Raw genomic sequence first — 14,456 nt, forward strand, 5'->3', positions numbered from 1 at the left:
AACAACCGTGGGGCACCCAGCGAAAAAGTTGGTTTTAAACCTATCACCTTACAGTGAAGCCCAATGGTTGACAAGATACTCCCCAACATACCACATATAAACACATTAGCTTTTAAAAATATACTTTAAAATTTTAAAGTATAACAGAGCAAAGGCTATGAATTAACACAAAAGGCCCATACCCGTGTGACCATCACAAAGGTTCGTAAATACATTTCTTGCACATTAGTAGCCTAAACTACTCACATTAGTTCCTGAAAATACATTCTTTTGATTCTGGCTTCCTTGCAAACAACATGTCTGAGATATATCCACGCTGTTGCATGTTACAGTATGTAGTTTTCTTTGCTGTATGTAATTTACTATATGAATATATCATAAGTTACTTATTCTTCTGTTGACAGACATTTGGGTTGGTTCCAGTCTTGCCTGTTTTGGATAATACTGTTATGAACATTCTTGTATATGTATCTTGATAGACTCATTTCAGTTGGGTACATTCTAGGAGAAGTGCTGAGCCACAGGCAAAGCATATGTTCAATTTTAGTGGACAATGCCAACCAACTTTCCAAATTGTCTGTGCCAATTTACACTCCCACCAGCAGTGCAGGAACTTGAAACTTGTTTTGTGGCTCAAAATGTCAATTTTGGTAAACACATGGGTGCAACATTCAATATATGTTTGTTTGCTTATTTATTTATTTAAAACATCTTTACTGGAGTATAACTGCTTTACAATGGTGTGTTAGTTTCTGCTTTATAACAAAGTGAATCAGCTATACATATACATATATCCCGATCTCTCCTCCCTCCCACCCTCCCCATCCCACCTTTCTAGGTGGTCACAAAGCACCAAGCTGATCTCCCTGTGCTATGCAGCTGCTTCCCACTAGCTATCTATTTTACATTTGGTAGTGTATGTATGTCCATGCCACTCTCTCAACTCGTCCCAGCTTACCCTTCCTGCTCCCCATGTCCTCAAGTCCATTCTCTACATCTGCGTCTTTATTCCTGTCTTGCCCCTAGGTTCTTCATAATAATTTTTTTTTAGATTGCATATGTATGTGTTAGCATATGGTATTTGTTTTTCTCTTTCTGACTTACTTCACTCTGTATGACAGATTCTAGGTCCATCCACCTCACTACTAATAACTCAATTTCGTTCCTTTTTATGGCTGAGTAATATTACATTGTATGTATGTGCCACATCTTCTTTATCCATTCATCTGTCGATGGACACTTAAGTTGCTTCCATGTCCTGGCTATTGTTAATAGAGCTGCAATGAATATTGTGGTACATAACTCTTTTTGAATTATGGTTTTCTCAGGGTATATGCCCAGTAGTAGGATTGCTGGGTCGTATGGTAGTTCTACTTTTACTTTTTAAGGAACCTCCATACTGTTCTCCATAGTGGCTGTATCAATTTACATTCCCACTAAGAGTGCAAGAGGGTTCCCTTTTCTCCACACCCTCTCCAGCATTTATTGTTTGTAGATTTTTTGAGGATGGCCATTCTGACTGGTGTGAAGTGACACCTTATTGTAGTTTTGATTTGCATTTCTCTAATGATCAGTGATGCTGAACATTCTTTCATGTGTTTGTTGGCTATCTGTATATCTTCTTTGGAGAAATGTCTATTTAGGTCTTCTGCCTATTTTTGCATTGGGTTGTTTGTTTTTTTGATATTGAGCTGCACAAGCCGCTTGTAAATTTTGGAGATTAATCCTTTGTCAGTTGCTTCATTTGCAAATATTTTCTCCCATTCTGAGGGTTGTCTTTTCATCTTGTTTATGGTTTCCTTTGCTGTGCAAAAGCTTTTAAGTTTCATTAGGTCCCATTTGTTTATTTTTGTTTTTATTTCCATTTCTCTAAGAGGTGGGTCAAAAAGGATCTTGCTGTGATTTACATCATGAAGTGTTCTGCCTATGTTTTCCTCTAAGAGCTTTATAGTATCTGGCCTTACATTTAGGTCTTTAATCCATTTTGAGTTTATTTTTGTGTATGGTGTTAGGGAGTGTTCTAATTTCATTCTTTTACATGTAGCTATCCAGTTTTCCCAGCACCACTTATTGAAGAAGCTGTCTTTGTTCCACTATATATTCTTGCCTCCTTAATCAAAAATAAGGTGACCATATGTGTGTGGGTTTATCTCTGGGCTTTCTATCCTGTTCCATTCATCTGTACTTCTGTTTTTGTGCCAGTACCATACTGTCTTGATTACTGCAGCTTTGTAGTATAGTCTGAAGTCAGGGAGCCTGATTCCTCCAGCTCCATTTTTCTTTCTCAAGATTGCTTTGGCTAGTCGGGGTCTTTTGTGTATCCATACAAATTTTAAGATTTTTTGTTCTAGTTCCATGAAAAATGTAACTGGTAGTTTGACAGAGATTGCATTGAATCTGTACATTGCTTTGGGTAGTACAGTCATTTTCACAATGTTGATTCTTCCAATCCAAGAACATGGTATTTCTCTCCATCTGTTTGTAGCATCTTTAATTTCTTTCATCAGTGTCTTACAGTTTTCTGCATACAGGTCTTTTGTCTCCTTAGGTAGGTTTATTCCTAGGTATTTTATTCTTTTGGTTGTAATGGTAAATGGGAGTGTTTCCTTGATTTCTCTTTCAGATTTTTCATCATTAGTGTATAGGAATGCAAGAGATTTCTATGCATTAATTTTGTATCCTGCTACTTTACCAAATTTATTGATTAGCTCTAGTAGTTTTCTGGTAGCGTCTTTAGGATTCTCTATGTATAGTATCATGCCATCTGCAAACAGTGACAGCTTTACTGCTTCATTTCCGATTTGTATTCCTTTTATTTCTGTTTCTTCTGATTGTTGTGACTGAAACTTCCAAAACTATGTTGAATAACAGTGGTGAGAGTGGGCAACCTTGTTTTGTTCCTGATCTTAGTGGAAATGGTTTCAGTTTTTCACCATTGAGAACAAGTTGGCTGTGGAACTGTCATATATGGCCTTTATTATGTTGAGGTAAGTTTCCTCTAGGCTTACTTTCTGGAGGGTTTTTATCATTAAAGGGTGTTGAATTTTGTCGAAAGCTTTTTCTGCATCTATTGAAATGATCATACGGTTTTTATCCTTCAATCCGTTAATATGGTGTATCACATTGATTGATTTGTATATATTGAACAATCCTTGCATTCCTGGGATAAACCTCACTTGACCATGGTGTATGATCCTTTTAATGTGCTGTTGGATTGTCTGCTAGTATTTTGTTGAGGATTTTTGCATCTATGCTCAGCAGTGATATTGGCCTGTAGTTTTCTTTCTTTGTGACATCTTTGTCTAGTTTTGGTATCAGGGTGATGGTGGCCTCGTAGAATGAGTTTGGGAGTGTTCCTCCCTCTGCTATATTTTGGAAGAGTTTGAGAAGGATAGGTATTAGCTCTCCTCTAAATGCTTGATAGAATTCACCTGTGAAGCCATCTGGTCCTGGGCTTTTGTTTTCTGGAAGATTTTTAATCACAGTCTCAATTTCAGTGCTTGTGATTAGTCTGTTTATATTTTCTATTTCTTCCTGGTTCAGTCTCAGAAGGTTGTGCTTTTCTAAGAATTTGTCCAGTTCTTCCAGGTTGTCCATTTTATTGGCATACAGCTGCTTGTAGTAATCACTCATGATCCTTTGTATTTCTGCAGTGTCAGTTGTTACTTCTCCTTTTTCATTTCTAATGCTATTGATTTGAGTCTTCTCCCTTTTTTTCTTGATGAGTCAGGCTAATGGTTTATCAAATTTGTTTATCTTCTCAAAGAACCAGCTTTTAGTTTTATTGATCTTTGCTACTGTTTCCTTCATTTCTTTTTCATTTATTTCTGATCTGATCTTTATCATTTCTTTCCTTCTGCTAACTGGGGTTTTTTTTTTTTTTGTTCTTCTTTCTCTAATTGCTTTAGGCGTAAGGTTAGGTTGTTTATTTGAGATATTTCTTGTTTCTTGAGGTAGGACTGTATTGCTATAAGCTTCCCTCTTAGAACTGCTTTTGCTGCATCCCATAGGTTTTGGGTTGCCGTGTTCTCATCATCATTTGTTTCTAGGTATTTTTTGATTTCCTCTTCGATTTCTTCAGTGATCTCTTGGTTATTAAGTAGTGTATTGTTTAGCCTCCATGTATTTGTATTTTTTGCAGATTTTTTCCTGTAATTGATATCTAGTCTCATAGCATTGTGATCAGAAAAGATACTTGATACGGTATCAATTTTCTTAAATTTACCAAGGCTTGATTTGTGACCCAAGATATGATCTATCCTGGAGAATGTCCATGAGCACTTGAGAAGCGTATTCTGTTGTTTTTGGATGGAATGTCCTGTAAATATCAATTAAGTCCATCTTGGTTAATGTATCATTTAAAGCTTGTGTTTCCTTATTTATTTTCATTTTGGATGATCTGTCCATTGGTGAAAGTGGGGTGTTAAAGTCCCCTACTATGAGTGTGTTACTGTCGATTTCCCCTTTTATGGCTATTAGCATTTGCCTCATGTATTGAGGTGCTCCTATGTTGGGTGCATAAATATTTACAATTGTTACATCTTCCTTCTTGGATTGAGCCCTTGAACATTATGTAGTGTCCTTCTTTGTCTCTTGTAATAGTCTTTAGTTTAAAGTCTATTTTGTCTGATATGAGAACTGCTACTCCAGCTTTCTTTTGATTTCCATTTGCATGGAATATCTTTTTCCATCCCCTCACTTTCAGTCTGTATGTGTCCCTAGGTCTGAAGTGGGTCTCTTGTAGACAACATATATATGGGTCTTGTTTTTGTATCCATTCAGCCAGTCTATGTCTTTTGGTTGGAGCATTTAATCCATTTACATTTAAGGTAATTATCGATATGAATGTTCTTATTACCATTTCCTTGATTGTTCTGGGTTTGTTATTGTAGGTCTTTTCTTTCTCTTGTGTTTCCTGCCTAGAGAAGTTCCTTTAGCATTTATTGTATAGCTGGTTTGGTGGTGCTGAATTCTCTTAGCTTTTGCTTGTCTGTAAAGGTTTTAATTTCTTCATCGAATCTGAATGAGATCCTGCTGAGTAATCTTGGTTGTAGGTTTTTCCCTTTCATCACTTTAAATATGTCCTGCCACTCCCTTCTGGCTTGCAGAGTTTCTGCTGAAAGATCAGCTGTTAAGCTTATGGAGACTCCCTTGTATGTTGTTTGTTGTTTTTCCCCTGCTGCTTTTAATACTTTTTCTTTGTATTTAATTTTTGATAGTTTCATTAATATGTGTCTTGGCGTGTTTCTCCTTGGATTTATCCTGTACAGGACTCTCTGTGCTTCCTGGATGTGATTAACTCTTTCCTTTCCCATATTAGGGAAGTTTTCAACTATAATCTCTACAAATATTTTCTCAGTCCCTTTCTTTTTCTCTTCTTCTTCTGGGGCCCCTATAATTCAAATGCTGGTGTGTTTAATGTTGTCCCAGAGGTCTCTGAGACTGTCCTCAATTCTCTTCATTCTTTTTTCTTTATTCTGCTCTGCAGTAGTTATTTCCACTATTTTATCCTCCAGGTCACTTATCCGTTCTTCTGCCTCAGTTATTTTGCTACTGATTCCTTCTAGAGAATTTTTAATTTCACTTATTGTGTTGTTCATCATTGTTTGTTTGCTCTTTAGTTCTTCTAGGTCCTTGTTAAATGTTTCTTGTATTTTCTCCATTCTATTTCCAAGATTTTGGATCATCTTTACTCTCATTACTCTGAATTCTTTTTCAGGTAGACTGACTATTTTCTCTTCTTTTGTTTGGTCTGGTGAGTTTTTACCTTGCTCCTTCAACTGCTGTGTGTTTCTCTCTGTTCTCATTTTGCTTAACTAACTGTGTTTGGGGTCTCCTTTTCGCAGGCTGCAGGTTTGTAGTTCCCATTGTTTTTGGTGTCTGCCCCCAGTGGCTAAGGCTGGTTCAGTGGGTTGTGTAGGCTTCCTGGTGGAGGGGACTGGTACCTGTGTTCTGGAGGAAGGGGCTAGATCTTGTCTTTCTGGTGGGCAGGACCGCATCCGATGGTGTGTTTTGGGGCGTCTGTGACCTTATTATGATTTTAGGCAGCCTCTCTGTTAATGGGTGGGGTTGTGTTACTGTCTTGCTAGTTGTTTGGCATAGGGTGTCCAGCACTGTAGCTTGCTGGTCGTTGAGTGGAGCTGGGTCTTGGCATGGAAATGGACATCTCTGTGAGAGCTTTCGCTGTTTAATATTACATGGAGCCAGGAGGTCTCTGGTGGACCAATGTCCTGAACTTGGCTCTCCCACCTCAGAGACACAGGCCTGACACCCAGCCAGAGCACCAAGACCCTGTGAGCCACATGGCTCAGAAGAAAAGGGAGAAAAAAAGAAAGAAACAAAGAAAAAAAAAGAAATTAAATTAAATAGTTATTAAAATAAATAATAATAATTAAAAAAAAATTGGGCTTCCCTGGTGGCACAGTGGTTGAGAGTCTGCCTGCCAATGCAGGGGACGCAGGTTCGTGCCCCGGTCCAGGAGGATCCAGCGTGCCACGGAGTGGCTGGGCCCATGGGCCGTGGCCGCTGGGCCTGTGTGTCCGGAGCCTGTGCTCCGCAGCAGGAGAGGCCACAGCACTGAGAGGCCCACGTACTGCAAAACAAATAAAATAAAATAAAAAATAATAAAATTAAAAAGTAATTTAAAAAAACCGGAATCATAGGACAAATGGTAAAAGCAAAGCTATACAGAAAAAAATCACACAAAAAAGCATACACATACAAACTCACAAAAAGAGAAAAAGGAATAAAATATATATATCGTTGCTCCCAAAGTCCACAGCCTCAATTTTGGAATGAGGCTGTCTACTCAGGCATTCCACAGATGCAGGGTACATCAAGTTGAGTGTGGCGATATAATCCACTGCTCCTGAGGCTGCTGGGAGAGATTTCCCTTTCTCTTTGTTCGCACAGCTCCCGGGGCTCAGCTTTGGATTTGGGCTCACCTCTCCGTGTAGGTCACCTGAGGGCGTCTGTTCCTTCGCTCAGACAGGACAGGGTTAAGGTAGCAGCTGATTAGGGGGCTCTGGCTCACTCAGGCCAGGGGGAGGGAGGGGTACAGAATGAGGGGCGAGCCTGCGGTGGCAGAGGCTGGTGTGACGTTGCAACAGCCTGAGGTGCGCCGTGTGTTCTCCTGGGGAAGTTGTCCCTGGATCACGGGACCCTGGCAGTGGCAGGCTGCACAGGCTCCCAGGAGGGGAGGTGTGGACAGTGACCTGTGCTTGTACACAGGCTTCTTGGTGTCTGTAGCAGTTGCCTTAGCATCTCATGCCCGTCTCTGGGGTCCGCACTGAGAGCCACGGCTTGTGCTTGTCTCTGGAGCTCGTTTAGGCGGTGATCTGCATCCCCTCTCCTTGCGCACCCTGAAACAATGGTCTCTCGCCTCTTAGGCAGGTCCAGACTTTTTCCCGGACTCCCTCCTGGCTAGCTGTGGCACAAGAGCCCCCTTCAGGCTGTGTTCATGCAGCCGACCCCAGTCCTCTCCCCGGGATCTGACCTCCGAAGCCCGAGCCTCAGCTCCCAGCCCCCGCCCGCCCCAGCGGGTGTGCAGACAAGCCTCTCGGGCTGGTGAGTGCTGGTCGGCACTCATACTGTGTGGGAATCTCTCCACTTTGCCCTCTGCACCCCTGTTGCAGTGCTCTCCTCTGTGGCTCTGAAGCTTCCACCTCCCGCCTCCCCCGCCCCACACCCCGTCTCCGCCAGTGAAGGGGCTTCCTAGTGTGTGGAAACTTTTCCTCCTTCACAGCTCCCTCCCACTGGTGCAGGTCCCATCCCTATTCTTTTGTCTGTTTTTCCTTTTTTCTTTTGCCCTACCCAGGTACGTGGGGAGTTTCTTGCCTTTTGGGAGGTCTGAGGTCTTCTGCCAGCGTTCAGTAGGTGTTCTGTAGGAGTTGTTCCACATGTAGATGTAGTTTCGATGTATTTGTGGGGAGGAAGGCGATCTCCACGTCTCACTCCTCTGCCATCTTGAAGGTCTCTCTGTACTCACACTCTGGGTGTATGACTGTTGTCTCCTTTTCTTCACATTCCAGGGCTCTTTGCTCAAAGAAGGTGACCAGTTCAGCTTAGAGACAGCAACACTTGGTGTGCGGCCTGGAGGACAGACAGGGTTTCAGCCGCCCGGGTCTGTCCCGAGTAGAGTGGCAGTCCCATATATGTTTATTATGTCCAGTTTGTTGATCATGCTCTTCCAGTGTTCCATATTTATACAAATGTTTCTGTGTGCTTGGTCTCTCTCAGTTACTGAAAGAAACATGTTAAAATCTCCCATTTTGATTGCAGATTTGTCCAACTCTCCTTTTAGTTCTGTCAATTTTTTCTTTGTATATTTTGATACCATATTACTACGCTACAGAGATTAAAATTGTTCTATCTTCCCAGACTCTATCTTTCCCAGAACTCTTTATCTGTATAAACACTTCTGGCTGGATTGTCTACTTTATCTAATAATATATAGACGTAACAGCTCTGTCTTGAGGGCTACTGTTTGCATAATGCATCTTTTTTTTTATTCTTGTACTTTTAACCTTACTTTACCTTTATTTTTAAGGCTATCTTCACTGGATATAGAATTCTAGGTGAATACTATTCAGCAATTAAAAAGGATTGAATTACTGACACATGCAACAACATGGATGAATCAGAAAAATTATGCTGTGCAGAAGAATTCAGGACAAAGAGTAAACACTGTATGATTCCATTTATATGAACCCATACAGTGACAAAAAGCAAATCAGTGGTTTCCTTAGTTCAGGAGTGGGGTGAGGACTACCTGCAAAGCGGCACATAGGAATCTTTCTGGATATGTTCTACATCATGATTGAGATGGTGATTATATGGGTATATTCATTTTTCAAAACTCACTGAACTATACACTTAAAATGTGTATAGTTCCTCATGATAAAATTCCTCACGATGGATGCAAAATACACAAAATGTGTCCAACAGAAAAATATACCTCTAAAGCCAATAATTTCCCAGAAGAAGTTATTCTTAAAGAAAGTTTGTTGAAGTATATTTAAGACCCAGTTAAAAAAACAATCACAATGTTTATTTGATATACATGTTCAGAAAATTTGGAAATGATCACACATACAAATTACAACTAGGATTTAAAACTTCCTAAATCACAATAAATTATGGCTACAATCAGTAGCAAGTCAGAATACACATTAATAAAATCCTTAAAAATTTGGCATTTCTTTTGTTTTCATAATTTGCATAGTTTAAACAAATTTGTTTTTCTCAATTTATTTGCTTAATAAAATTTGCTCAATTTTAAATTATCTGAAAGCCCTATATATATAATTTACCTTCTGCTGGGAAAAAAAAAAAAACTTCTTCATAAGCACAAAATATTATCAATGGGAAAACACACAAAAAATGGTATAACTTTTTCCATGGAATTTATACTTATGATCTTTTCCTACTCATCAGCATAACGTTTTTCCTTTTAGTCTAGATGTAACTGGGAATTACAATCTGATAGGAAATTTCATATGCATTTAGGAATCTTAGAGAAATGTAGGCTCCCTTCCCTTTATGAATGAATGAATTTCCCCCAATTTTAAACTGTAAAGTCAAAGAATACACGTCCTAAAATTCCTTGTAAGGCTAAACCAGAACCTTCTGGCAAAAACTAAATTAAGTATTGTATGAGGGACCAGAAGTGCTTTAGCAGCAGATTCAGTACTTTCAGAATGTACAGGCCTGGAGGAGCACTCCTCTGCATTCACCATTCCTTCAAAAACGGAGAACTACCACAGTTCCCATACTCCTACCTCTTAAGATCTAATCTACTTGTGATAGAAGGTTCTTAAACTTCATTCATGCCAGCAGGAATCACCATTTCACATAAAATTCTAGTCTGATGAGTCCATTTAAACCCGATGTCCTGAGATCTAAAAATGAAACGTCTCTGGGTTTTACATGGTGCAGAACAGATTCATTTCAAAGACAATATAACTGTAACACTAAGGGAAAAAGCAATGATGAAAGAGAGAAAGTGAGAACACTTACCTCGTCCCCGGTGGCAGTGGAAGTTGTTCAAGTGAATTACCTCTTCATTGTTGTTTCCCTCTGCCATTTTCCAATGCAGACATACACCTATGTGCTTGTTAATATCTAAACATGGTGACTACCTGTTCCACAGAGTCTGAAAAAGAAGAAAAAAAAAAGAACATTAAGAATGAGGGAATATCAAAACTTTTCCCACATGCCTGGTCAAGGTAGCATTCTAAGCTTATTATGAAAACACCACTGAAAAGAAAAACAGGGGCTTCCCTGGTGGCACAGTGGTTAAGAATCCGCCTGTCAATGCAGGGGACACAGCTTCAAGTCCTGGTCTGGGAAGATCCCACATGCCGTGGAGCAACTAAGCCCATGTGCCACAACAACTGAGCCTACACTCCTGGGCCCGCGTGCCACAACTACTGAAGCCCGCGTGCCTAGAGGCCGTGCTCCGCAACAAGAGAAGCCACCGCAATGAGAAGCCCATGCCCCACAACAAAGAGTAGCCCCCCACTTGCCACAACTAGTGAAAACCCATGCGCAGCAATGAAGACCCAACGCAGCCAAAAAATAAATAAATAAAATAAATTTAAAAAAAAAAAAAGAAAGAAAAAGAAAAATAAGGGGACTTCCCTGGTGGCACACTGGTTAAGACTCCGCACTCCCAATGCAGGGGGCCCAGGTTCGATCCCTAGCCAGGGAACTAGATCCTACATGCATGCTGTGACTGAGAGTTGGCGTGCCACAACTAAGGAGCCCATGTGCCTCAACTAAAGAGCAGGCAAGCGGCAACTAGGAGCCCACCTGCTGCAACCAAGACCCAGCACAACAACAACAAAATAATAATAAATAAATAAATAAAAAGAAAAAAGAATAACTAAAAAGCTAACAGAACCGGACTTCCCTGGTGGCGCAGTGGTTATTAAGAATCCGCCTGCCAATGCAGGGGACATGGGTTCGAGCCCTGGTCTGGGAGGATCCCACATGCCGTGGAGCAACTAAGCCCGTGCACCACAACTACTGAGCTTGTGCTCTAGAGCCCGCGAGCCACAGCTCCTGAGCCCGCGTGCTGCCACCACTGAAGCCCACGCACCTAGAGCCTGTGCTTCGCAACAAGAGAAGCCACCACAATGAGAAGCACGCGCACTGCAACAAAGAGTAGCCCCTGTTCGCTGCAACTAGAGAAAGCCCACACACAGCAATGAAGACCCCATGCAGTCAAAAAAATAAAATAAAAATGTGTATCTATAACAACTTATATAAAATAAATAAATAAATAAATAAAAAAGCTAACAGAAGAGGAAAAATGGAAATAAAGAAAACCATTACTGCAAAAGAACATACAAAACAACATACAAAAGATCAGCAAAGGATCAAAGAACAGACGGAACATATATTTTAAAAAAGTAAAATTAAACCGGAAAAATTAAAATAAACAAAAAAAGGAACTAAAAAACATTTTTCAAAAAGTAAAATTAAAAACTCAATTACAGCAACCTATGGAATGGGTGAAAATATCTGCGAATCATAATCCCTAATAAGGTGCTAAAATCCAGAATATATAAAGAACTCACAGAGATCAATGGCCAAAAAACCCAAATAATCCAATTTTAAAAAATGGGCGGGCTTCCCTGGTGGCGCAGTGGTTGAGAGTCCGCCTGCCGATGCAGGGGGCGCGGGTTCGTGCCCCGGTCTGGGAGGATCCCACATGCCGCGGAGCGGCTGGGCCCGTGAGCCATGGCTGCTGGGCCTGCGCGTCCGGAGCCTGTGCTCCGCAACGGGAGAGGCCACAGCAGTGAGAAGCCCACGTAATGCAAAAAAAAAAAAAATGGGCAAAGGACCTGAATAGACATTTTCCCAAATATTCAAATGGCCAACAGGTATATTAAAAGGTGCTCAACAGGGCTTCCCTGGTGGTGCAGTGGTTGGGAGTCCGCCTGCCGATGCAGGGGACACGGGTTCATGCCCCGGTCCGGGAGGATCCCACGTGCCGCGGAGTGGCTGGGCCCGTGAGCCATGGCCGCTGAGCCTGCGCGTCCGGAGCCTGTGCTCCACAACAGGAGAGGCCACAACAGTGAGAGGCCCGCGTACCGCAAAAAAAAAAAAAAGGTGCTTAACAGTACTAAACATCAGGGAAATGCAAATCAAAATCACCTCTGCCTGTCAGAATGATTATCATTCATTCAAAAACTCATTGTTATGAGCGGTAACAATGCTAGCAGGATGTGGAAAAAAGGGAACCTTTGTACACTGTTGGTGGGATTATAAATTGGAACAGCCACTAAGGAAAACAGCATGGAGGTTCCTCAAAAATTTTTAAATAGAACTACCACATGATCCAGCAATTCCACTTCTGGGTATATATCTGAAGGAAATGAAATATCTCGATACTTTGAAGATATCTGCACTGCCATGTTCACTGAAGCACTATTTATAATACCCAAGACATGAAAGCAACCTAACTGTCCACTGACAGATGAATGGGTAAAGAAAATGGAATACTATTCAACTACAAAAAAGAAGGAAATCCTGACATCTGAGACAACATGGATGGACCCTGAGAGCATTATACTAGGTGAAATAAGTCAGATAGAGAAAGACAAATTCTGTATGATCTCACTTCCATGTGGAATCTAAAAACAAACAACGGGAGAGGCCACAGCAGTGAGAGGCCCGCGTACCGCAAAAAAAAAAAAAAAAAAAAAAGATGTTTAACATCGCTAATCATCAGGGAAATACAAATCAAAATCACAAAGAGATATCAACTCGCATCTGTCAGAATGGCCATCATTAAAAAGAACACAAATAACAAATGTTGGAGAGGATGGGGAGAAAAGGGAACCCTTGTACACTGTTGGTGGGAATATAAACTGGAACAGCCACTATGGAAAACAACATGGAGGTTTCTCAAAAAACTAAAAACAGAACTACCATATGACCTAGGAATTCCACTCTTGGGTATTTATCTGAAAAAAACAAAAACACTAATTCAAAAAGATACATGCACCCCAACGTTCATCGCAGCATTATTTACAATTGCCAAGATACTGAAGCAACTTAAGTGTCCAACAAAAGATGAAAGGATAAAGAAGATGTGGTATATTTATACAGTGAAATACTACTCAGCCATAAAAAAAGAAAGTTTTGCCATTTGCAGCAACACGAATGAACTTGGAGGGCATTATGCTAAGTGAAAATAAGACAGAGAAAGACAAATACTGTAAAGTATTACTTATATGTGGAATCTAAAAAATACATCAAACTATTGAATGTAACAAAAAAGTAGGAAACTCACACATATAGAAAACAAAGCAGTGGTTACCAGTGGAGAGAGGAAAGGGGGGAGGGGCAATAATATAGGGGTAGGGGGAATAAAGGTACAAAATATTAGGTATAAAATAAGCTACAAGGATATACTGATTGTACAACATGGGGAATATAGCCAATATTTTATAATAACTATAAATGGAATATAACCTTTTAAAATTGTAAATCGCCGTTTTGTACACCTATAACTTATATAATACTGTACAGCAACTATACGTCAATAAAAAGTCCATCTGATTTTTAAAAATAAATTCTAGTTCTCTGTTGAAATTCTCTTTAACTATTTTATCCCCCTGCTCTTTACAAAACCCATAAAAAACTGCATGAGTGCACTAGTATCAGACAAAATGGATATTACAAGTATTATTACAAACAAGTACGGAGATTTCATCCAGATAAGAAGGTCAACTCACAGAAGATATAACAACGTTAAACCTGTATGAACTTAATGACACAGTTTCAAAATATATATGGCTTAAATTGACAGACCTTAAAGAAATAAGACAAATCCACACCTACAGCTGGACAGAAGACTTGAATAGCACTATCAAACAGCTAACTTAACTGACATTTATTTATAGATCACTCCACCTAACTACTGCAGAATACACACTCTTTTCAAATGCACCAGGAACATTTACAGAACAGACTACATGCTGAGCCATAAAGCTAGCCTCAACAAATTTGCTGGGCTTGAAATCATATAGCACGTGTTGTATGACAACAGTCAGTAAAAGAAAGATAAATTGGAAATTACTAAGTATTAGAAATTAAGCAACCTAAATAACCCATGGGTTAAAAAAGAAATTACATTGAAAATTAGAAACTATTTTGACTGAACTGAAAGGTAATGAAAACAAAACACATCAAAATTTGTGGGATGGAATTAAAGCAGTGCTGAGAGGATAATTTACAGGTCCAAATGCATACTTCAGAGAAGAAAAAACAACCCAAAAATCATTGATTTAAGCTTTGATCTCAAGAGGTTAGAAAGAGAGCAATAAATTAAACCCAGAAAAAGTAGACAGAAAAAACTTATAAGAGCAGAAATTGAAACAGATTATAAACATAAAACAGAAGAATCAAAGCAAAAAGGTTTCTCTAAAAAGATTAATTACAAA

At 39.9% G+C, this 14,456-nt stretch overlaps 1 protein-coding gene across 1 annotated transcript in view; it reads right to left on the reverse strand.

The window, feature by feature from the left end:
- The window catches only part of RNF216 (ring finger protein 216), a 173,100-nt gene that overhangs the window by 143,840 nt on the left and 14,804 nt on the right, over positions 1 to 14,456 (reverse strand). Inside the window, exon 2 of the mRNA XM_079719850.1 lies at positions 10,018 to 10,153. Within this exon, the coding sequence (XP_079575976.1) occupies positions 10,018 to 10,084 (67 nt within the window). The 5' untranslated portion in view covers positions 10,085 to 10,153. The remainder of the gene's footprint in view (positions 1 to 10,017; positions 10,154 to 14,456) is intronic.

The sequence above is a fragment of the Hyperoodon ampullatus genome (genome assembly GCF_949752795.1).
Source record: "Hyperoodon ampullatus genome assembly, chromosome: 14".
Classification (NCBI taxonomy): Eukaryota; Metazoa; Chordata; class Mammalia; order Artiodactyla; family Ziphiidae; genus Hyperoodon; species Hyperoodon ampullatus.